Raw genomic sequence first — 25,715 nt, 5'->3', positions numbered from 1 at the left:
GGAAAGATAGCTTTGAAGTGAAAGAAAACAAGTATAGAAAACACATCACAAGGCACATAGCTGGAAACACACCACAACCACAATACTCATTTTCCGAACAACAATACTTGTACAAATGTAGTGATGGTATCTGTTGTGAATAACAAACAAGTATTTGGATGGGCACCCAACTATAATGCTACCTTTGATAATAAAAGAAAACTATATCTTGAGGGAAACTGCCACATGTGTGCCCATTGAAGGGTAAAATTCAGGCCCTTAGTAATCACACTTAGGTTTCTTTCAAATAGTGTCCTCATGTTTTACAGAAGCAACTGGCGACTTAAACTTAACCTTATATGATGCAGTTGTCCATCCCAGTATTTTTGTGCAGAGGTTATGAAGTATTAAACATGGAACAAATAAATTAGAATTCCCATGCATAACACTAATGTTCATCAACCCCAAATCATGTACAGAGCTATATAATATATAGAAAGCATATCTCAATAAATATATGCTCTCTAATGAGCAGTAATGGATTGGTATAAGGCGCAACTAAGCTTGATAAATTTGTTATATATTTTACTGGCTGACACTCCTTTATGAAGATACACTGACAAGCAAATACACTATGACTGGAGACCGAATGCCACCTGGCAGCGGTGCTCAAACGACAAAGTAAGGATTGTACATAAGCAAAGCCTAAAACGAATGGATAATCATTCTACAAAATACAGGCCACAGACGTGTAATTTCACTGATGCAAGCAGTTCTAACCCCCCCCCCCCCCCCCGCCCACGCCTTATTATTGGTGGGGTGGTCATACTGTAGGAGCAACCACAACAAAGGATTATCTGTTAAAAGGCCAGACGAAGGTGTGGTTCCTGAAGAGAGGCATCTGCCTTTTCAGTAGTTGCAGGGGCAATAGTCTCTAAGACAGATTGATCTAACATCAGCCAAACAGGCCTTGCTGTGCCGGAACCTATCAGTGTACATTTTAATTTTTCTGAGGCTATGCAGTTCAGTGGTTAAAATGACGATGGCATCTCTTGGGTAAAATATTCTGGGGATAAAATAGTCCTCCACTCATATCTCAGAGTGGACTTCTCAAAAGGATGTCCTCAGGAGAAATAAAACTGGCATTCTAGGGACTTACACTTCGTTTACAAATTATGAAAGATGAGTGTATGTGTGGAAGAGACCAGGAGACACCAGAAGGTTTAACAATGGTTACGTGATGGTAAGACAGAGACTTTGGAACCAGATTTTAAGTTACGAGATATTTTCATGAGTAGATGTGGACTCGGAATACAATTTGTTGGTTATGAACTGTAGATTAAAACTGAAGAAATTGCAAAAAGGTGGGAAATTAAGGGGGATGGAACCTAGATAAGTTGGATGAGCTAGAGGTTGTTGAGAATTTCAGAGGGAGTATTACAAAACAACTCTCCAGAACAGGAGAAATGAATATAGTAGAACACAAAAGGGTAGCTTTGAGAGATGAAATAGTGAAGGCAGCAGAGGATTAAATATGTAAAAAGACAAGGCCTAGTCAACATCTTTGAATAACACAAGACATTGAATGCAACTGATGAAAGGGGAAAATACGAAAATGAAGCAGGTAAAAGGGAATACAAACACCTAAAAAACGAGGTTGACACCAAGTGCCAAACTGCAATGTTGGAATGGCTAGAGGACAGAGACAGGGTGACACACAGGAAACGGACAGTTTTTAATGAAATAATACTCAGCCAACTTTAAAATTAATGCATGTTTATTTACACAAAATGAAATGTCATTATTTGTCATTTTAGTTCACAAAGTTATTTGTGAAAAATAATGTTGTCAAGGTGATGTCCATCATTTCTCTTCTCAAAATCCTCCATCACATGGACTAAAATCTCTGCAGGGATGGCAGCAATTTCTTGAATGATTGCATTCATCAACTCGTCCAAATTTTGAGGTTTAGGTTACAGACACAGTTCCTAAGGTAACTCCACAGAAAAAAGTCACATACTGACAAGCTGGCAGACCTGGGAGGCCAAGGAACATTGCCAAAACGTGAGACAATCTGGCCAGGAAACATGCGTCCAACAACTGTCACTGAAGTGCTTGCAGTGCGCGATGTTGCCCCATCCTGCTGGAACCAAATGTGTTTTAAAGGGATTCGTCATCTTCTTAGTTCTGGTTTCAAGAATACGAACGTGACAAATTGATTTAACAATAACTGTGACCCCATTCTCTTAAAAAATAAAATAAAATAAGGTCCAACAATGCCAACAGAGCCAAGAGCACACCAGACTGTTACTTTTTCTGAGTGTAGAGGATGATGGTGGATAAGGTGTGAATGCTCTGGAGCCCAGTAACATAGTTTTTGGTTATTCATGGTCCTGTTTAAATGAAAATGAGCTTAATCGCTCATCAATAAAATTTCATTTTCATTCGATCCCAAAATCACTTTCATTCTGTAAGTGAAGTCTTCTCGTACAGCAAAATCAGTTTCCTGAAGTTGTTGGACAATGAGCATTTTGTAGGGATGGAATATTAATTTTTTATGCAAAATTCGTCTAACCGATTCACGGCTGATTCGTAACTCACTAGCATGACATCAAGCTAACCGTCCTGGGCTTCTGACTGCTGCTTGCCTTACCCTTTCAACATTTTCTGGTGTCGTTACTCTGCGTCTCGGACCAGGATGCTTCTTATCCAGTATGTTTCCAGTTGATCTGAAGTTTTCCACCTATCTGAGGATTGTGTTACGGCTCGGAACAGCTCCATGTTGACCAACTTTAAACTGCGCACGAAACAATCGCTGCGTAGCAATAATAGGCTCACCACTTTTCACGAAACTGTCATAGACAAACACTCGATGTTGCAAGCCCCACTGCTCCATAGTGACTGAGTACATGAAATGACGTCTTGTGTGGATCAGAATTATCCCCACCATGACCACCTCCCCCACCACCACGCCCTCAGTACTACGCAATTCAACACCGTCCATTTCCCGTGTGTCACCCTGTACAAGGATTCATATGAATCACTAGAGGAAATATAGATACTACATACAGGAAAATTCAAGAAGCCTTTGGAAAAAATAAAAGCAGCTGTATAAATATCAAAAGCTCAGATAGAAATCCAGTACTAAGCAAAGAAGGGAGAGCTGAAAGGCAGGAGCATACTGTGATGAACTTTAAGGAAATACTATAGAAATGGAAGAGGGCATAGATGAACATCACATGGGAGGTATGATACTGCAAGAAGAATTTCAGCACTGAAAGACAGGAGTCAAAACACAGCCTTGGGAGTAGATGACATTCTGTCAGAACTACTGGTAGCCAATGACAAACCTCTTCCATCTGGTAAGTAAGATGTATGAGACTATGAAATACACTCATACCTTATAGATAAATGTAATAAATCCAATTCCAAACACAGCAGGTGTTAGTATCAGCAAACTATAATTTTATAGGTCATGGTTGCAAAATACAATCACAAATTCTTTACAGAAGCATGGAAAAACTGGTATAAGCTGACCTTGGGAAAGATCAGTTTGGATTCCAGAGAAATGTAGAAACACTCAAGGGAATACTGACCCTATGACTTCAGCTTAGAAGATTAGTTAAGGAAAGGCAAACCTATGTATATAGCATTTGTAGACTGACAAAAAGGTTTAGACAATGTTGACTGGAATACTCTCTCTGAAATTTTGGAGGTAGCAGGAGTAAAATACAGGGAGCAAAAGGCTGGTTACAACTTGTACAGAAACCACATGGCAGTTAGAAGAATCAACAGGCATAAAAGGGAAGCAGTTGTTGAGAGGGAGTGAGACATGGTTGTAGCCTATCCCTAATCTTATTCTATCTGTACATTGAGCAAGCAGTAAAGGAAACCAAAGAAAATTTGTAGTTCGAATTAAAGTCCAGGGAAAAGAAATAAAAGCTTTTAGGTTGGCAAGTGACATTGTAATCCTGTCAGAGACAGCAAAGGACTTGGAGCAACAGCTGAATGGACTGGACAAAACAAGGATAACTGAATGAAGTTGAATTAAATCAGATGATGCTCCAGGAATTAGATTAGGAAACGAGACAAGTGGGAGATGGAGGTTTGCTATTTGGGCAGCAAAATAACTGATGACGGCCAAAGTAGAGGGGACATAAAATGTAGACTGGCAATGGTAAGGAAAGTGTTCCTGCAGAGGAGAAATTTGTTAACATGAGATACAGAGTTAAGCATTAGGAAGTCTTTTCTAAAAGCTTTTGTGCGGATGTGAAACAGCTTAGACAAAAAGCAAATAGATGCTTTCAAAATGTAGTGCTACAGAATAATGTTGAAGATTAGATGACCAGATAAAGTAACTAATGTGGAGGTAATGAATAGAATTGGACAGAAATAAAATTTGTGGTACAAACTGACTAGAAGAAAATATTGGTGATAGGACACATTCAGAGATATCAAGGGATAATCAGTTTAGTACTTGAGGCAGGTGGAGCAGTAAAAATCATAGAGTGGAAGAAATAGATGAATACACTAGGCAGATCCAGAAGGATGTAAATTGAAATAGTTATTCAGAGATGAGGAAGACTGCACAGGATAGAGTAGTGTGGAGAGCTGCATCAAACCAATGTTTGGACTGAAGACCACTACAACAACGGCCTCTGATGAAGGGCAGATTGTTAGGGCCTATTGCCTGGGAATGAGCATCTGAAAAGCAACAAAACTGGTTGGCTGTTTGTGTGCTAGTTTTGTGAGCATCCATGGAAAGTTGTTCAAGGGCATTGAAACCACAGACTGGTGACAAAGATTAAGAAATCCATGTCTTTTTGCAGAATGTGAAGGTAAGAAGCTGATCCTCTCTCTAAAACAACAGAAACAGTGACACTAGCAGGTGTGACAACAGTGCCACAGCATACGAACACTGTATGTTCCCATTTTGATCCAACAACATTGACAATTATGACTGCGGTGAGCACAAGATTATTGGGATTGCATCACAGCCCAATGAAAATGTCACCTGGACACATAAGTGATTTTACTTGTTACAGCTGGTCAATAGTACTGTCCAAATAAGTCGTCATGCATATCAATACCTGCTCAAAATGTGCACCACCCCAGAGACACAGTCAATGCATGAAGTATTATGTAACGGGGGGCATTCACTTGGGCTGCTAGAGTACAAACGATAACTGAAGGACAATGATGTCTGTGGACTACAAGACCATTACTGCAGCAACCTACAGCCCTCATGCTTGATGGCTGACCCTACAATGCTAGCATCTTCCAGGATAATTGTTCATGTCACAATGCCAATCGTGCCTACAACTCATACTGACATATTGGCCACCCAATTTACCTGATACAAACCTAGTGGGACACATCTGGGAAGCTAACTTGGCATTTGTTCTGTGCTCACAAACCAGTTGGCCTACAATTTGGGAACTGAGTGATCTATGTATAGACATCTGGCACAACATAGCTCTGGAAATCAGACCATGCAGAATGACTGCTGCAAAGTGTTCCAAGGGTGGGCCAACACACTATTAATCCCATGATCTAGTTCTGGCTCCTTAGTATATATTTGCCATTACCAGATATTTCATAACAGAGGATCAGCAGAATAAGTACACATATGTAGACAACATTACATACACAGCACTACTGTTGTGTAAGTATGCCCGAGTATCAACTACCACACTCATCACGTTACTGTGATCTTTCTCCAAATACTAACCTGAGTGAAGGATATGCCATGAACTTATTTTTTCCTGCTCTATGCCTAATATGAGTCTTGACATCCCATCTTTAGAATGATAACTGACAAACCATTACATTTCCTTCAACTATGTGGAGTGATGAATACTGCATGATATGTTCAATTACTAATGTAGGTAAGCAATTTCTCTACAATGATGAACTTCTGAAGTGCAATAGGGACATAGGAGTATCAATCACAGAGTCCACATCGGGTGATTGGTTTCTCATTTTTAGTACTGCAACTTCGTGAAATGTCTTGCTAAACAAATTGATCTGTCACATTCTCTGTGACTTCTTTCTAGTGCATATTACTGCATATATCTTCAAAATCCTGACACATGTTAAGGCTTTTCACAGGTATCAATGTCTTCCTCCAATATGTATTATCATGTGGACCTTGAGGGCACCAGCAAGCGCAAATTCTTTGCCTTAGGTAGCATATTCCTTACGTCTCTTGCCAGTGTGTATTAGTAAATGGCTCTTAAGATGAGCCAACTGAGTAAAAGACTTGCCACAAATTTTGCATTTGTGTGGTCTTTTTCCTGAGTGAATCGTTGCGTGCCTCTTGAGCCAACGCAACTCAGTAAAAGTTTTACCACAAATGTCACATTTGTGGGGTCTCTCTCCAGAGTGCATTAATGTGTGGCTCTTGAGAGTATCCAACTGAGCAAAACATTTGCCACAAATGTCACATTTATGAGGCCTATATCCAGCGTGTAGTAATTCGTGCCTCTTGAGATTATGCAAGCGTGTAAAAGATTTGCCACAAATATCACATTTGTATAGTCTCTTGCCAGTGTGAACCAAAGAATGCCCCTTGAGATAGCGCAACTCAATAAAAGATTTGTCACAAATGTCACATTTGTGTGGTTTCCTTCCAGAATGTATTAATGAATGACTGTTGAGATGACCTAACTGAATAAAAGATTTGCCACAAATATTGCATCTGTGTGGTCTCTTTCCAGTGTGAATCAACGAATGTGTCTTCAGATGACACAATTCAAAGAAAGATTTGCCACAGATGTCACATTTGTGGGGTCTCTTTACAGTAACTACAGCAGCATCAGTACTGGCATTATCTGCTGTACATGAAGTTCCATAACTATCACTTTTGTCTTGTCTCTCTGCAACATGTGTTATACTGTGTGTGTCACATATGTCCTTCATGCAATTCTTTGAAGTTTTCAAAGTTCCTTTGTGTGAAAACTGCTTCTCAGTTTGTTCTGTTACAGAAACTGCTTTACCATCTTCCAAGATAATGTTTTCATGCTCATCACAGCTGTCAAATATCTCTCTATTGCCAGCAGATAAGGCTTCATTTCCTCCACTACCTTTCAAATGTTTGTTCAAGCTAGATTTACTGGAAAATACCTCCCCACATGACCTACAAACAAATATAGGTGGCTGTACACCATCAATGTGGGTGAAGATATGCATTATAAGCCTGTATTTTGAAGGAAATATCTGTAAGCAGAAACTGCAACTAAATTCATGCAATTCCATTTCACTTAAACTACAATTGTGTCTGGTGCTGAATGAGCTATCCTCTTGCAAAGTCAATCCTTGTGTATGGGTACCACATATGTAGACAGGTACTGTGTCCTCTGCACCTCTCTCCAGCTTGTCATGGATTACTCCTCCATGAACAGTTTCTTCGAATGAAATGCCACAGCTCTCACCCATACTATGAACCAACCTGAAGAATGAGAAGAACATAAAAACATTGATTGGTGACATGTCCTCCAAATCCAGAGTCGTCATAAGGCTTAAGTAATGCAAATATATGCTAAGGTTTAACACATTTCTAAGGAAAATGATCAGACAAATATCAACAACAACATTATTTACTACTGATTCAGGTTGTTACATTTTAGTATACATTTTAATTTAAAAGTGTGTGATTTTGTTTAACATATGGTACTGCAAGCTACTGGTTCATACCTATTTATTTTAATTGCACTTCAATATGTTCCAAAAATGGAAGGCTGAGACATTTCAGATTTATGTAAGAGAAATACTGAATATGTATAATTAGATCCTTACTTCTTTAACACTCATCTCACAAGTGAACAATGTCCAGTTCATTCTATAAGACTTTTTAAGTACAACTAATACTAGGACACAAAAAGAACCAGGAAAGTAGAGCAAATAATGATTTTAAAATAATGACAAAATAACACTTTTGCAGTTGGCTTTTCCTTTGTTTTGAAAAACATTTTTAGCTTCAGGTAAAACAGTCATTGATAAGTTTATTTCATTGAGTAAAACAGCAAAGTTTGTTATTTGATTTCATGTAAATCAGAAACAAGGGCAAGCTGCAGCATTTTTATTGGCCATCTAGTATGGCTCCAATCGCGTGGATAATGACTGTACGTAAACAGGAAACAATTTCAGTTCAATAAATAAAAACAAACAAATATGCTGAGGAATTAATTAATTAATTAATTTCAAACACACACACACACACACACACACACACACACACACACACACACACAGAGAGAGAGAGAGAGAGAGAGAGAGAGAGAGAGAGAGATTGGCTCTGAAACAGATGTAAAACCCTGTATACATGCAAATGATGCATGGTACACACATGCACCCCTCCAATACACCACAGACCTTTCCGAGACAGGATAGCTAGTGGCCCTCAACAATACAGACAGGTATAATATCTGTGTAGCCACAACAGAGGAAATCTGTTGAGAGGTCAGAGAAACATGGTTCTTGAAGTGTGTCCGCAACCTTTCCAGTAGTTGCAGGGGCGACAGTCTGGATGACTGACTGGCCTGGTCAGCCAACATGGCCATAGGATTTCGATATGCAGAAAGAAGCAGAGGTTGTTGAGAGTTTCAAAGGAAGCATTATGCAGAGATTGACTGAAACAGAAGAAAAGAATTAGATGAATGGGTAGCTTTGAGGCAGTAGAAGATAAAATAGGTAGAAAGACAAGATCTGGTAGAATCCTTGGATACTGAATTTAATTGATGAAACCAGAAAACATTAAAATGCAGCAAAAGAAACACACAAAATGGATTACAGATGTGTAGAAAATGATGTTGACAAAAAGTGTAAAACGGCTAAGCAAGAATGGTTAGACGATAAATGCAAGCCTATAGAAGCATTTATAACTATAGAGAAGATAGATATCACCTATAAGAAAATTAGTGAGACCTTTGGAGAAAAATAACCCAGTTGTATGATAATACTGTCAGACACAGTAAAGGACATGAAAGAGCAGTTGAATGGAATGGACAGTGTCTTGAAGGAAAACTATAAGATGAGCATCAACAAAAGCAAAACAAGGATAACTGAATGTAGTCCAATTAAACTGGGCAATGTTGAAGAAATTATATTATGAAATGAGATTCTTAAAGTAAAAGATGAGTTTTGCTATTTGGACAGCAAAATAATTGATTGTGGCTGAAGTAGAGAGGGCATAAAATGCAGACCAGCAGTGGCAAAAAATATATTTTAGAAAGAAAGTCATTTATTAACAAATTATATAAATTTAATGTGTTAGGAAGTGTCTTCTGAAGCTATTTGCTTGGAGCATAGCCTTGTATGAGAGTGAAACATGGGAACTGACAGTTCAGATGTAAAACGAATATAGAATCCTTTTATGTGTTTTGCTACAGAAGAATGCTGAAGATTAGAGGAAATAATGAATAGAATTGAGGAGAAAATAAATTTGTGACCTAAAGTCACTAAAAAAAAAAAAATAATAATAATAATCTACTGACAGGACACATTGTGAAGCACCAAGGAATCATGGATTAGTATTGGAGGAAAGTACAGTGGTACAAGTTATACAGAAAGAGCAGAATACAGTAAGAAGGTTCAAATGACTGTAGATTGTAGTAATCATCTAAAGATAAACAGACTTCCACCAGATAAAGTAGCATGGAAAGCTATATCAAACCCTATTCAGACTGAAGACCACAAGAATGTTTGGCAGGGTGGAAACAATAGTAAGCTTAACAATACACTTACAATCAGGCATTTTAAAATATTTTTTTTGAATCCCCAACAGCAGATCACCTGGGATGCAAGAAGACCCTGAACTGATTCAGGTACAGGTGTTAAAGGCTAGGTCTCCAGATCACACACAGTGGAAGCTATAATACCATACCGAAGGCCATTAATGGAAGCTACTCGCTGGGCTACCCATGTGGTGTCTGGGTCCAGTCATTACATCTACAGTTGTGTGTGTGTGTGTGTGTGTGTGTGTGTGTGTGTGTGTGTGTGTGTGTGTGTGTTTTTTTTCTTTTCTGGTTGTTGCTTCTGACTTGTTTGCGTTTTGGTGTGAATGTATAGTTTTGTTCGGCACAGTATCTGGTAAATAGAAAGTGTTTTTTATACATATTTCCAATTTTCTCTACATCACAGCTCTGGTGTTGTATGGACAAATATTCCTCTCTTAATTTACCTGTTGAAATTCTTGTTTTCAAGATATGCATGTGTAGTGTTTCGTTCATTCTGAAATTGATGAAGAGGTGGTCTCTTGCTTGTGGTACTTAAAACTGTGTTAACTTGACTGCTTAAGAACTGAGTAACATTTTTTTCTGCATTGCTATGAGCGATTGATGCTCTTCTATTAGTGATTTACCATATTTACACGAATCTAAGCCGCACTTTTTTTTTCGGTTTTTGTAATCCAAAAAACCGGCTGCGTCTTAGAAACGAGTGCAAAGCAAGCGGAAGTTCTGAAAAATGTTGGTAGGTGTTGCCACAACTAACTTCTGCCGTCGAATATATGTAGCGCTACACAGTCAAGCATTGTAGGCACAAAGATAAATACTGGCGCCAAAACCTCTGCGCCAGTAAAAAAAAAAAAAGAAGGGTGCAAGACGAGCTTTTTTTCTCTCCACCCTGAGTTTCGACCACTGCATTTTCATACATTATCCAACGAAGTAAATACAAATTCCGTATTGTTCATCTTCGAATGTAGCAGAATTTCAATGTGCTACGAAAATCCGACTGGCAAGACTGTTTGGGATGTTTGTCAATATGGCCAACTCTACGTTCTCAATTTTTTCCTACCTGTGAGAAGAGATGGTTGCTAATAGGAACCTGATGAAATGTGAATCACATGCAGTATTCTCTTCACCATAAGAATAATACGAATATAAACATTTTGCCACGTATTTTTCATGTTTGCTGCTATCTCATTTAAATCCTGTCTGCCTAATAAACTACAAAACTAGAGTGAGACAACAGCAAATGCGGAAGAATATACGTATCGTGCCATGTTTATATTCGTATTATTCTTATGCCTAATAGTGATACAGTCAGAAATGAAGCACGGCAACTGACTAGATTTTTAAACCTAAGATGACTAATTTCTGTGCAGAATTTGATGTACCAAAGCAGCGGCCGCAAAGATTTTCAAACGGAGAAAAATTTTCACCTAACTCTCGTTCAGAACATGTTCTATCATACGCAGTCTATTATTTAGTTCTTGTTGATCATTATCATAGAAAGCAGAAGTGTAAGTAACAACAAATAGCAGTCTCTTGCCATTGTTTCGCTAATGAGACAATTCCTCTCTTTTTTTTTTGTAAACGGCAGTAGCGCGCACAAAAGTAAGCCATGCCGCGAGCCGCGACAGGCCGTAAACACGCACTATCAGAATGCGACAAACAATGCATGACACAGTACAGTAATGCATTTTCAGCTTAAGAGTGACGTAAACACCTATAACAAAGAAAACGGCAATTATCAGATCAAAGCAAACTAAGCAATCGATTCAAACCAGACGAAGCATGTGAAAAAGGAAGGATGCCCGAATAAATACGGACGGAGCGCCTGACGCATAGCAATGGCTACCTGGTAAAGCTTAACTGCTATGCTTACAACTCGAACCAAACTACTGTAGCTGTATCGTCATTCATTCGACCTAAATTGTGTCTCATATTACAATGGACCAACTTCGTTTCGATTTGGAGGTGGTGGTGGTGTGCAACGCACATGAGGAATTTCCTGAATGCTGAACATGCCTGCAAGCACGGTGCATTAATAACTGTTTAACATCCTGCAGTGCTATCCATGCAAAATTATCCATATTTAGGAGTTACTTCCTGCTGGCCTGCCAGCAAGACAGAAGCTCACTGCAGAATTTCTTCCATGGAACATTCTGAAGTTGGTTTCCATATCCAAGGACATGTTGCAGTATGCTGAATATAGCAAATGGAAAATCTGCACACACATCAAACAGTACCACCTCATTCTGAAAATGTTAACTGTGTGGTGCAGGTTGACAGCAAGCATCGTTAATTGTAGGGCCACATTTTCTGGAGGAGGTGAGTAGTGTGGGCCCTGTTATCTGTACTTTTCCTGGTAAATGCTTTGGGAATCATTTGTGCATCAACATCACTTCAACATTGTGAATGTGTGTGTAGGTTTATTTTTATGCAAGATCACACTTCTGCCAACGCATTTTGAAAAAGCTAGAATTATTATCTATCATTTCTCCAACAGCCTGGCTGTCCAGATCACCTAATTTTAAACTGTGCGACTTCTGGCTCTGGGGTTATCTGAAATAACGTATCTGAATCTAAGGCACCCTCAGTGCAATGTGTTCTGAATGTGACCCCCAAAACACACTGATGTGGAACAAGCTGCTTCTCGATTTCAACTTGTCACAGAAAATGGTGGACAGCATATTGAGTATGTCTACCAGTCCCTCAACTAGAAACCGATGTCCTTTTGCTTTTTATGCAGTTTTTGGCCTCAGGACAATTAAAAACTGATTTTTTTCCCATCCAATGTGGTAGGATCTTGTCTTGATGCATGGGCTTACCTAACTAACAGTGTCACAACTACTGACTACCAAACTTGTGCAGTCCTGTACATTTGACAGTACAGATGGTGTAATGTGCATCTCAAATCATAGCCATCGTATTGTGACTCATCTGTCATTTGTAGCTGACCCAATTTATGTTAAGATGCGTGCAGTTCCGTGTACTGGTAAAATTTTCGTTAACTTTTTGTTTCTTTGCCTTTGCCCCTGCATCAATAATATGCTGCTCAAATTTGGCGTCGTTCTGAGTAGTAGTTCTCTTTCTACAGTGCTTTGAAACTGGAATTTTAATTGTGCGCACCCTACATATGTTGATGTGGGTTTTTATGCTGAAGTTGAAAGAGAGGTCATTATTTTCTTTATGTATAGTGATGAATAGGATGTTGACCTCTGTGAGTGTGTGTGTCCCTCCCTCTCAAAATCACCCCCCCCCCCCCCACTCTGTCTCATTTCTCTTTCATGCAAACAGTTTGCAACAAAGAGAAAATTTAAGTGACCTCTAAGAGGAACTTTCACTTTAATGGGATTTGTATACTGAACAGTGTACATAATTACTTAGTATAAGTGTTTGGACAAATACATTTTCTATGTGATTAATCAAAATACTTGCAGTTAAGCAACACATTAGTTAATAGTATTCATTGCCAAGAATATACATAACAAATTATTCTTTAAGAAGAACTCCTCAGTCACAAAGCTAATGCATAATATTGTATCTGTCTGGTTCTTGTATTCTGTGGACTCATATTAGAGGTGGCCCAGAACACCTCATACTTTCACATCTACAGCAGCAAGGTGATGACTGTCCATGTAAGAGTCCTCCAAGTGCAACTACAAAGAGGAATGGAGTGGAAGTCAGTGTATTCCAGCAGCTGGATTGTTCAGGGTGGAGTGATACCTTTTGAATCAAGGCAGGAAGTCAGTAAATAGTTTCTTGGATTCTACAGCCTAGTAAGCCACTTGCTCAGAAAACTTTTTATTTAATGCTGCTCACAGCTACCTATGGCCACATTATCACAGCTCTTGTGAAACGTACAGTCCTTCTCTGGTTTCAGGAGAGGAAATCAGATTGCTTCCTAGCATTAAGTACAAAAATCTCTAGTCAGTCAGCTTTTAATTAAAAAGAGCCCATTTCAAGGGGTGATGGAATTTATTTGACTTTTGGGAATACAGGCTCCAAACTACACAAGAACATATAGCAAATGCTTGCATATTAGGTCTGTAAGGCTGTACCAATTAGTACTCACTGAAAATAAAAAGGAATATCTACGTTTTTCATGGTACAGTTTTCGCCACTGAACTACACTCTCCAGTGTTTATGTCATCCCTGCTGATATAATAGCTTTGGTGAGCTATTATGACAGTAATAAATCACACTCTGTTTCTCGTATCTTCACTGAGCTCGGTAAACAATGGAAAACAAAATACATTTCTGAAAAGTTGTTCTGGGGGGTAATGTTAAGGATACAAATGTTCTCTTAATCTACAACAGTTTGATGTTCCCTGTACATAATCACCATTGGAACTGTCACCAAGCTGTACAAAAATGCCTGCTATGGACTGAAATACTTAGTTCCACAATAGGAGTGTACCAGCAGTGTGGTTAGTCTACTCCATGATATTCCTTGTCTGAGATGCTGTAAGCAATTTTGAAAATTTTCAGATGGTAAAACATTGCCCAATTTGTTCTACATGGTTTCCACCCCAATGACATCCTTTTGTGTTACAAAGAACAAGCCCCTGAGAGGAGCTGGCAACCACTACGAAGCAAGATAAGAGATTAGTTGCAGAATGTGTTACCTTGCTGAAGCAAATGCTACTACTTGTATTCAGAAGAGACAGCTTTTGTAACGACCAAGTTTTCTGCATTCTGACCACAGGGCGTGCTGGAATTCTATTACATATTACTGCCATTAATACCTCCTAAAAAAAGAAATGGATGCCTCGCTTTGCAGATGAGATTAGTAATGCAACTTTCAAAGGGCTGCCTTGGCATAGTAATCAAAACAAAATAGACATCACTGAGTAAATGTTGAATTTGATGCTGTGAAAGCTTGGTGTCCAATTCTTTTGACAACTGTTATCTATATGTTTTCCTCTGATGATTATGGTGGTCCTTTTGGTCTTAAAAGGTCAAATATTATCTGTCTTTGAATGCTAGGAAAGAGTAGAATGTTAAGTGATATTTTTAACTGCTGCATCAGCTCCCAATCTGGAAGGAATAACAGTCTGTGCATATGGTCCACCATTGGATGTGTTCTCGAAAAAATTGCTGGTGAAAGCTTGAACATTGTATGTATCATCTTTTCTGAATGGCATCTCCCATAACAAAACCAAATGACAGCGAATATCCATCATCAATGCCAGTTAGTCATTCCTCAAAACTGCATAACTGTTTCAACAGTCAACAAAAACTTTTGAAATGTAACATCATGGTACTGCTCCATGTGTAATTTTATGGTACTTTCCAAAGTTTCTGGTTTCCTAAATTATACAGTGAAATCCCACTGAAAAAAAACTTTAAATAGATCAATAGCTTGTCCTACTTGGGATAAATAGCATCACTTCAATGCTGTCTAAGCAGTTACACATTCTGTTAACAATGATAAAGTGGAGTTTAATATTAATACCACTGTTGATATCCAACTCACTATTCCCATGATTTAAAATTTTCCTCAATTATTTGCTGCATCCTTTCCACCAGCCATCCTCCAATTCCTGTTCAGCCCCTTGACTTGGCTATATCTTGCACCATTCTCTCTTCCAACCCACGTAATTGTGCTCGTGCCTTCTAGTGCTTTCTTGCAGCACAGCATAATCTACCATTTTGGAGTGCTTCACTCAAATCAAATGATTGTTGTGATTTGAAGCTTTTGGCAGCAGCAATGTGTGCTACGAAAATAAGCTTGTTCCATTTGATTTAATTTGATAGTCTCGTGAAGGATTTTATCAGAGGAGTGAATGCATAAACATTACTTTTCCAAAAATTAGTATTTCAAGGATTACTTTCCTCGTGTAATACATTTCAAAATCGAGGTTCTCAACTACACCTTGTAGGAATAACATTACAAACAAAAATACACATCTCAATTGTTTGCTAACATGTGTGCTTACATGATCAGTACAGTATCTGCATGTGAAGTTGCAAAGTATTCTTACTAATTATCATTGTTAACATCCCTTCATCAAAAAAGAAAGTGTAACCTCAAGTGGATTCAGAGGATTTGCAAAATGAAGTTTTACACATGGTGCCCCCATAGGTGCAAATTTATTCTCCCCTGCATGACAATTAACAGACTACATTCTTGTAGAATCACTGTCAGCAGTCAGTACTTCGGCATTTGACGCTTCTGCATCGCTGTCATTTAAGTCCTTACCTTTTCTGTCTTCTTTAAACTACAGAAAAGTCAGCAATATCTGCTAGATGACCATTACACAACCTAGTGCAACACTTGTTGCTGATAGACAACTCTAAATAAACTTTGTAGCATCTCTTTAATACTGCCAACTGAGGCCAAATGCTGTTCTTAGAATTAATAGCACTGCACCACCAGGCACCCTGAACTCAGTTTTTAGTGCATGGTCCACAGGTTAAATTCCCAAAAATGGCTTACAAGAAACCATACATTTACTAAAGTTTAATATGTTGAGATATTCCATGACATTAAGTGTACAATTGCTGAAGTCCAGCCTGTTTTGATATTGTTTGACTTGTTAATTGTACATTTAATATCTCCATGACAAAATGTCATTTTCTAAAAGTCTGTGAGTTCTGGTAGCGGTCAAATTATTTTACATCCTTCAGCTGTGTGACACACCCCCTCCCCTTTCCACATGAACCAATGACCCAGTTGAAACCAGATGGCTTGTATGCCTTAATGAAACAGACAGCCATACCACAGGTCCAACAGCAATGACATGACATCTAGAGAGAGCCCCCACTAAAATGTGGCTACAACAGAAGATCAAAATCCTTTTCACAAGTTGAAGATGCAACAGTTTGGATAACTGACTGATCAGGGCTTGTACAATAAGCTAAGATGGTCTTTCTACACCGGTACTGTGAACGGCGAAACTACCATAATTAGATATCCTGAGGACATGTAGCTCTATTGTACAGTTTAATAATGATGGCATCCTGCTGGATAAAATATTCCAGAAGTAAAATAATCTGCCATTCATAACTCAGGACTACTCTGTAGGATGTTGTCACCAGGAAAAAGAAACAAATAATCCTATGGGTCAGAGTGCGAAATGTTAATCCCTTAGTCCAGTAGGTTGGTTAGAGAACAGAAAAGAGAAATGGATAGGTTCAAGCAGGATATGATGGGAATTAGTGATGTGCAGTGGGAGGAAGAACAGAATTTTTAATCAGATGAATACAGGTTATCAACACAAAATGAAATAAGGGTAATGCAGTAACAGGTCTAATACTAAATAATAATTTAGGAATGTGCATTAATTATTATGAACAGAATAGTGAACACAGTATTACACCCAACATGGACACAATGCCATGACCATCCATAATATAAGTAGTCATCCATAATATAAGTAGTGTATATACATATTAGCTCTGCAAATGATGAAGAGATTGGAAAGAACGTATCATGTAGTCCCTTAAAATTTCGAAGCAGTGCAAAGATTGGCAACTTTCTTTACATGTTCAGACATAGAACAGTACACTTCACAAAAATAAAAAGAAATAATGTACTATGGCTACATCATCAATGTCCCATCTTTTACAAATATCCAAATGTAACAATATGTGGTGATCTAAAATGGAATCATCAAACTGGCTCAGTCATAGATAAAGCTGGTGGCAGACTTCAGTACACTGCTAGGATACTGAGGAAATACACACGTAGTAAATGAGAAATTTAACAAATTCCTGTAAATATTTTTGCAACACTATGAATAATGTGTTCTTTTACAACACATAAGAGGTAATTACAGTTTATTATGCCAAGAGAAAGTGTGGTTAACATCTGAACTCAAGTATCATGTGCCAGGGAGAGCTTAACCCTAGCATTACCAACGTATTTTTTGTTACATGTAATACCAACGGGGGGGCCTCAAAGGCCCATAAAGAATACCACAATTTATTTTATCATAAATCAAGTTTATTTACTTCTGATACCTCTAATAACAATTCAAAATGCTTAGACATTGTTTTTGTATACTGTATAATAAAAGATGTTATTATAATAGGAATAAAATGAACAAATCACGAGATTCAGTTTATATATTTTTTGGAATAATGTTTCAAAATAGTGTTTTCTTATAAAAACGACTTTTTTAATTCGATACACTACATGAAGCAAACAAAATTTACTGTCTCATTCTGCAACGCATTTTTCACACAACACTGTCTTCCTGCAGTGTTCCCCACAGACGTGTTTGTGGCACTGAGAGCAGGTAACAGTTGACTTTCCCAGCTTGTTGTACTTGATCTTTTTAGATGCAGCTTCTTGGCAGCATAGGTGGCACCGTCCACGTGTTCCTGGTTCTGCTGTTGAGGATAATGTTTCTACACAGCAGCTGAGCTTCCGTTGTGTAATGCTTTCCATTACCATTATTACTGGCTTCTGAAGTCCATACAAATTTTGTGCCCGTTTATCTACTTGAGATCTTATTAGTTCGAGACCTAAGTTAGTGATAAAAACTCTTCTACGGTTTAGAAAATTCTTTTTCCAATTCGGAAAGTTGAGGAGGAAGAGTGAATATGCATTTATTGCTGCTATGTCAATGAGTGTGTAGAAGAGGGACAAAGGCCATCTTCTTGTTCCTCTCTTTGTGCTGTACTGTCTTGCCATCTGGTCTATGGTGTCCACGCCTCCCTTTGTAGAATTATAAAAAAGATTTATGTTAGTCTTTTTTGAGTCTTCATTCAACACCCCTTCTGAGTGATAAGTTGAAAGCATCAACAGCAGTCGTTTTGGCTTCTCGCGGACTAGCGTTGATGCAAGAGTAACTGGTGGCCTCTGTGTCTGAGGGTCAGTATAAGCAAAGATGGAAGAGTGTAAACTGCGGCCAGTTGTAGTCTTCAGCTATGTGTCGTCTGTTAGACTGTAGGGTGCCAACAAGTGTGAGGTGAAAATCATTCCATAGAGTCTCAGCAAGCTCCACTGAAGTATAGTACCGATCTGTGGTAACATTACGGCCTGATTTTTCAATAGGTTTTATTAGTCTCTTTACAATTTCCATCGGTCCATTTGGATGCTGTGTATTTCCTGACTTGCCTGTATAGATGTCCATGCTGATCACATATCTAGTCTCAGAATCAGACAGCATTCGAATTAGAATGCCGTATTTTCCAGGTTTTTCTTTTAGAAACACCTTGAATGGACAGCGACCACAGAACAAAGACATCATCTCATCCACTGTTGTATGTAGACCAGGAATGAAATACAATGGAAGGGAAGAATTGAAGCTTTCAAAAATTTCCCTCATTGGAGCAAACTTGTCAGTCTGGCGACGAATTTCTCTTGTGTTCTTATCATCAAACCTCAATATTTTAGTCAATTAAAAAAATCGGGTCCGACTCATTGATCCATAGTACACTTGTCGGCCCTGAAGCAAAGACCATAAATCTTGGACAGGTATATTATTGTCATGATTTGAACCCATGATTAGCAAGAGTCCTATATAACAAAATAACTCATCTTCATCTGTGTGCTGAATACCTAGTCGAGAAGCCTCTTCATTTGAGTGTAGTTTTATTAGATTCATAATTTGAGGTGTAAAAAAGAGCTCTATAGCCTCTTTCGGAGACGCAATTCTTCCTTGTTGTCCTAGCCCCGTTCTTTCTCGCACTATATTTTGTACAGAACGCCGATATTGTCGAGATGGCTTCGTAATATACTCTCGTCCACTTTTTGCAATGAATTTATCACATTCCGTATCATTATCATCTGGTGGATTGGCTTCAACCTCATCTTCATTCTCAAACGATGAATCAGTTCTAATTTCTTCCACATCATCATTCACTTCACTTTCCTCTAAATCCGATTCGTTCAAAACTTCTTCTAGCACTCTTTCAATGGAACTATCATGTAAACGATGTCTACTCATGTTGCTGGTTCAACAGCAGCAGAAACACTGAAAATAACAATGGTCCGCTTCATAATAATATGTCTGAAGGCAACAATGCCAAAATTCGTTTCATGGTAAGAATTTGAAACGAGAGACTCAACCTCGTAAATCTTTCCTTGCTATTACCAACGGGTGGGCTTCTAAGGCCCACAGAGAATTAAATCAAGTAAATGAATTTTAATTACATTTTTATTCCGAAATTCTGTAATGACTCAATAGTACATTCAATAACGAACAATTACCTTTGCTTTCAAGTTCATATATCAAAGGGTGTGGATACAACATAGAAAAACTGAGTCAGTGGGCCTACGAGGCCCCCCCGTTGGTAATGCTAGGGTTAAGTCAATACAGATGGGTAGGTCTAACAAAGATTTGAATGTGCACTACAAATAGTATAGCAAAATTCTTCACAGTGTCATCAAACTTAAACCATACAAACAAAAAAAGTTGTCCTCTGAATTATATAAAGCTCCCTCTTCCTCGCACAAGATACTTAACCCACAAGCTTCTGTTCAATTTTATACCTTTTCAGAGGTAAAGAAGTCTAGGAATATGGTTAGCAAAAAGTATAATTTTCTGACCACATTGTCTTTTCAACTAACAACATTCATCCTGTAATCTAATACAGTAACTGAATCATTGCTTTCAATTCTGTGATAATACTTTCCTGCTGTGATCGAAGCCTAACTGATCAGTATACATTTGGCTACCACATTCTGGAAACTGGTGACCAATTGTTTTGCTACTACATCACTGACGGTTGCTGGGTTTCTAAACAAACTTGATAGCTCTTGCACTATGTCTGTAAGTCCTTGTATGGCTTTTTTTTGTGGTAGGTTTTTGACAGTGGACATCAGCAATTTGAGGTATTTTCAGTTAGTATTATCTGACAGAGAATCAATATAAAAGTATCTACAAACATTGACTCATCAGTTAGGTCTTCATAATATTACTAAAACTGTCTTCAGCTGCTTAATAATAGTTAAGATACTTTTTGAAGGTGGCCTGTGGAATGTTGGTACCACAAGATCATGTGTTTCCTGATCCACTATTGTGGCACAACATTCAAACAACTGTTCAACACTATGTTCATTAATCTGAAGAGGCTGGAAATTCAATATAATTTTTGGATATACAGCCACTCAGCCCCTCTTCTCACTTGTACCGTAGCATTAGCTTATACCCATCAACACGAATCTGTTGAATTTCAGTAACTTCCATAGTTCCAAGTTATCTTCTGGGAAGTACAGTATAACTGTTGAAATTCTATCTGCAATTCATTTCCCTGTATGTATATTAAAAGTTCTCAATTTTATTTTATGACAGCCATCGTTTATATGGTTATATATTAGCCGTTCAGCATGTTTACTATGCAACTGGCATTCATACTAAGGATTCTGCCTTTTACTATTGTTGTTTATCGATAATAATTAACAATTATTAAAGTAGATTTTATGTTTTATCTACTTTCATGTGCAGTAAATAAAAATGTAAACTGCAGAGAGAGTTCTGCAATGAATAACAAGAACTTACCTTACACTATCAGAAGCACATCTTATTGAGGCTAACACCTGAAATATTTCAAGAAATTATTAGTGATTTAAAAGTGATGAAACACTAAATAAATAAAACTTAATACACACCAACTACCATCTGACTGTTCCACAAGATACTGTCTGTAATGCTTGCAAATAGCAATAAAGAGGACATGCCATAAAAACTGTAGTAGTTATTGACACAAAATACAGTACAAGTAAAAATTTAAACTTCATTTCAACACTGTTTTTAGTACCATACGTAACTATAATAACGTAGTGGTTCAGTTAAAACCATACTTCCTATTTGATACTTCAAACAGGAAAGTGGCCAGAAACATCTCATCTCCCACGACTTGCGTAAAAGTTCTCTACTTTCTTTCATTATAAAATTATATCACGAGTGATGCATTTGGGACTTTGTCTTCTGGAAAGTCCAAACCAACAGGCAAAGGCAACTGAGTATCTTCTAAACTCAACTACAAAACTCAAACCCAAAATGAAGTACAGGCATGTAACATTAAATATAGAAACAGTACTAAATGTCGGCAAACTCAAACTACTGAAATAAATTGCTAATTTACAAGTTAGAATATCGGCATTAAAAATACCATATTCAAAGGTGAAGAAATATCACATTCAGAGGATTATAGGCTCTTCAAAGGGGAAACAGAGAAGAGTGTCATGAGAACTATGCCACACCTAGCCACTGCATTCATAATTAACAAATCTACACTACTCAGTATCAAATTTTCCATCATCTTCAGAAGGACACTTCGCCTTCACAATTCAACATGTAAAAAAGAGGTACACATTAAATAATACACATGCACCAATAAATTGTGAGAACAGAAACAATGCAGATGAAATACAACAGTTCTGAGAACAATGTGGAGAAGAGTTAAATTGCTTAATGCTCCAATATAAATAAACAGTAATAATAGTAAATAACAAAAATTAAAACATTTTTATGCCTGAACTTTTATTAAATGAATTTATACACAGCTGAGAGCAACATTGTGCTGGTCCGTCAGACACATTGGGCATCTTTCGGCAGAAGTTGGAGGAGAGCAAGTGAAAGCATCATTTCGGCACAACCAAGCGGAGATGGAGAGGACCATTGCTACCCGAGGGGAGCATTCTGCTGTAACGCTACAGGGGCTACAGCAGTTCATATCTTTGAGCTGGAAGCAAATTTCTGACGAGTCTCCATTAAAGATACCAGATGGCAAGTTTTGGAATGGTTCACAAAAATTCAGCTGTCAAGTGGTCTTTTCCCAGTGATGTTTCCACATTGCGCAACTCCACCTGTATATCTCCGGGTGTGCTGCATTTGTGTATAAGGTGCTTGCCAGCTTATCACGTTTGCCGAGTGAACTTTTCTCATGCCAAACTTTCACTATTGTGAGTGTAACCTGGTGCCTTGTTTTGGCTATACTCGGTCTCCCATGTCCTTCCGGTGTACTTATCTGATCTTTATTTAATGCCTTTATCTTGATACATATAAATGTATTTGGTGGTTTATAAATTTAAGGTATATTATGGATGTCCTTAGCACCAAGCATGTAAACTTCACTACTTGCTTGTGACTGCTTGCGCAGGAACTGTTAAATGAGTAATTACCAGTTGTCGTCACCTGCTTTACCTACAGGAAGTGATCTGTTAGTCACTTATTTAGTATGATTCCCTTTTCTTGAATTATCAACTGGAGAGAGAGAGAGAGAGAGAGAGAGAGAGAGAAACTCCTTCACTTAACTGTTTGGGAAACGAGTTGGCATATTGCTGCTGCATGATTGTCTGCATCTTCTCTCTTCTTTCAGAATTGTATTTTGTTTGTTTGTTTGTGTGTGTGTGTGTGTGTGTGTGTGTGTGTGTGTGTGTGTGTGTTTTAGAGGCAGTTAGTCTGAGTTGGTTGGTTGGTTTTTTGGGAGGTTTGATGAGGGCTAAACATTGAGATCATCAGTCCCCTGTTACAAACAGACGTACTTGTAAAAGACCTACACAGTAGAAGCGTAACCTCTGCACCCAAACGGAGGGAACACCAAGGGGTACAGAGCTAAAATGAACACCGCAATAACACAAAATAGAGGACACTTAAAAGGAGCAGAGCAAATAGTTGACTAGATTAAAACAGACTAGATTAAAACAGACTACAGTGGTTGATGGATCACATAAAAGGTCAACCACTCAAATACAAACGAAGAACCTCCAGCTGGAAAGTGTTGATAGAGGTACCAACACAACTTGTTACCATAAAAGACACTATTTTGGTATCCACGTCACAATTAAAAGTCACTGTAGTGGGTGAAGTCTGAGAAATGATGCAAGAGCACCCACACTATAGTGAGTGGTAAAACCCAGCTGCACAGATAAAACATAAAACTGAATCAGCTATAGAGGCATCGTCACCGAGAATTAAAGGAAGTGCAGCTGGTAAATTAAAGGACTGCCGCAAGGGGGCTAAAAGGGGGCAGTCCATCAGAAGGTGGACCAGTGTCAGTCCCGCACCACAGCGACACTTGGGCACGTTCTCACGGCGAAGGAGATAGCTGTGGGTCAACCGCGTATGTCCAATTCGGAGATGGCAGAGAACAACTGCATCACTATGCGTACTCCTCAAGGATGAGTTCCATACGGCTGTGGACGACTTTACCATGCGTGTTCAAGACAGACCATTCAGAGCTCCAGACATCACGGACCTTGCGATGTAGGGCTGACCGGAGGTCTCTTTCCACGAGACCAAGCTCCTGGGGTGGCGAAGTGGTGTCCTGCTTGGCCAACCGATCGAAACGTTCATTTCCTGGAATGCCAATGTGGCCCGGGGTCCACATAAATGTCACTAAATGACCACACTCGGCGAGAGCAAAAACCACATCTTGAATACCGCGCACCAAAGGGTCCCAAGAAAAACACTGGTCGAGTGCTTGCAATCCACTCAGGGAGTCACTGCATATGACAAATGACTCCCCAGGGCACGAGGAAAGGTGAGCGAGTGCACGATAAAGAGCAACCAGCTCCACAGTGAAAACACTGCTCCCACAAGGCAGGGAATGCTGCTCAGCATAGTCGCCGTGAATGAAAGCAAACCCAGTGCGTCCATCGACCACAGAACCATCGGTGCAGACTACATCTGCATTGCGAAATGAGGCAAGAAGAACCATGACTTGTTGACGAAGACTGGCAGGTGGAACGGAGGACTTGGAGTCACAGGACAAATCCAAGCAAAGCCACAAGTGAGGGAGGGACCAAGAAGGGGCAGAAGATGAGGGCCGGAAGGATTGAGGAAGGGGAAAGGACTCGAGTGACGAGAGAAGGGAACAAACGCGAACCACGATCGGGAGACCTGAGCTAGGCTGCAGTCATGGGGAGGGGAGTGCAGAAGATGGAAAAAGGAGCCTGCGGTTTGGGTGGTCGGGCGAGGCATGGACGCAGGCGATGTATGATGCAAGCAAATGTTGTCAGCGGAATCGTAGGGGAGGGATTCCAGCTTCTACAAGAAGGCTAGTCACGGGACTAGTGCGGAAGGCACCTGTCGCCAGTCTGACGGCACAATGGAGAATCAGGTCAAGGATCTGCAATGTTGAAGGTGCTGCTGAGTCGTACACCACGCTCCCGTAGTCGAGATGGGACTGGACTAAGGGCTTATAGAGCTGTAGGAGGGTTGTTCGTGCAGCCCCCCAAAGGTTGTGGTTGAGGCAGTGAAGGATGTTGAGGTGCCTCCAGTACCGTTTGGTTAAGATTGCAAAGATGAGGTGTCCAAGTGAGATGAGCATCAAACAGCATGCCAAGAAAGCGATGCGCCTCCTCAATATGAAGGAGTTCATTGGCAAGGTAGAGCTCTGGATGGAGGTGGACCGTTCGACGACAACAGAAATGCATCACTCGGGTCTTAGAGGCTGAGAACTGAAAACCATGGTTGGATGCCCAAAAATGTGCCTTACGGATAGCTCCCTGCAGCTGCCGTTGAGCAACACTGATGCTTAGGGAATTTTAATAAAGACAAAAGCCATCGGCGTATAGAGAGGAACAGACCGATGAGCCCACCGCAGCCGCAAGACCATTAATCGCCACAAAAAGATGGGAACACTGAGAACTGAGCCCTGCAGGACACCGCTCTGAATATGAGCAGAGCTAAAATAAGTGCCAACTCTAACCCGAAAGGAGCGAGTGGAGAGAAAATTCCGTAGGAAAAATCCGAAGTGGACCCTGTAACCCCATTCGTGCAGCATAGCAAGGATGTGACGGCACCAGGTGGTATCGTACGCCTTCTGGAGATCAAAGAAAACAGCTAATAGATGTTCTCGCCGAGTAAAAGCTGTACAAATAGCCGTCTCTAGCGAGACTAAATTGTCGGTCGCTGAGTGGCCCTGATGGAAGCCCCCCTGATGTTGGGTCAGGAGCCCCGGAGCTTTGACGATCCACATGAGACTCCGACTCACCAACCGTTCCAGGAGTTTGCACATAGCGTTGGTAAGGCTGATAGGGTGATAGCTATCAACCACCAATGGATCTGCACCAGGTTTCAGCACTGGGATGGTAACGCTATCCTGCCA

The 25,715-nt window shown here is 39.4% G+C and overlaps 1 protein-coding gene across 7 annotated transcripts in view; it reads right to left on the bottom strand.

Moving 5' to 3' along the window:
* Positions 1-3,859: 3,859 nt before the first annotated feature.
* LOC124553577 (zinc finger protein 724-like) overlaps positions 3,860-25,715 on the bottom strand; it is a 79,400-nt gene continuing 57,544 nt past the window's right edge. For 4 of the 7 annotated variants that reach the window (XM_047127423.1, XM_047127427.1, XM_047127425.1 and 1 more), the window contains 2 exons: positions 21,161-21,198; positions 3,860-7,429 (listed from right to left, as the gene is read on the bottom strand). In XM_047127423.1, the coding sequence (XP_046983379.1) occupies positions 6,163-7,429; positions 21,161-21,198 (1,305 nt within the window). In that variant the 3' untranslated portion in view covers positions 3,860-6,162. Of the gene's footprint in view, positions 7,430-7,804; positions 8,101-8,190; positions 8,610-21,160; positions 21,199-25,715 lie in introns of those variants that run through there. The other 3 variants (XM_047127426.1, XM_047127429.1, XM_047127428.1) reach the window with 3 other exon arrangements.

The sequence above is a fragment of the Schistocerca americana genome, chromosome 11 (assembly GCF_021461395.2).
Source record: "Schistocerca americana isolate TAMUIC-IGC-003095 chromosome 11, iqSchAmer2.1, whole genome shotgun sequence".
NCBI lineage: Eukaryota > Metazoa > Arthropoda > Insecta > Orthoptera > Acrididae > Schistocerca > Schistocerca americana.
The sequence above is the reverse complement of the archived record's forward strand: the minus strand, read 5'-3'. Positions and strand labels throughout refer to the sequence as shown.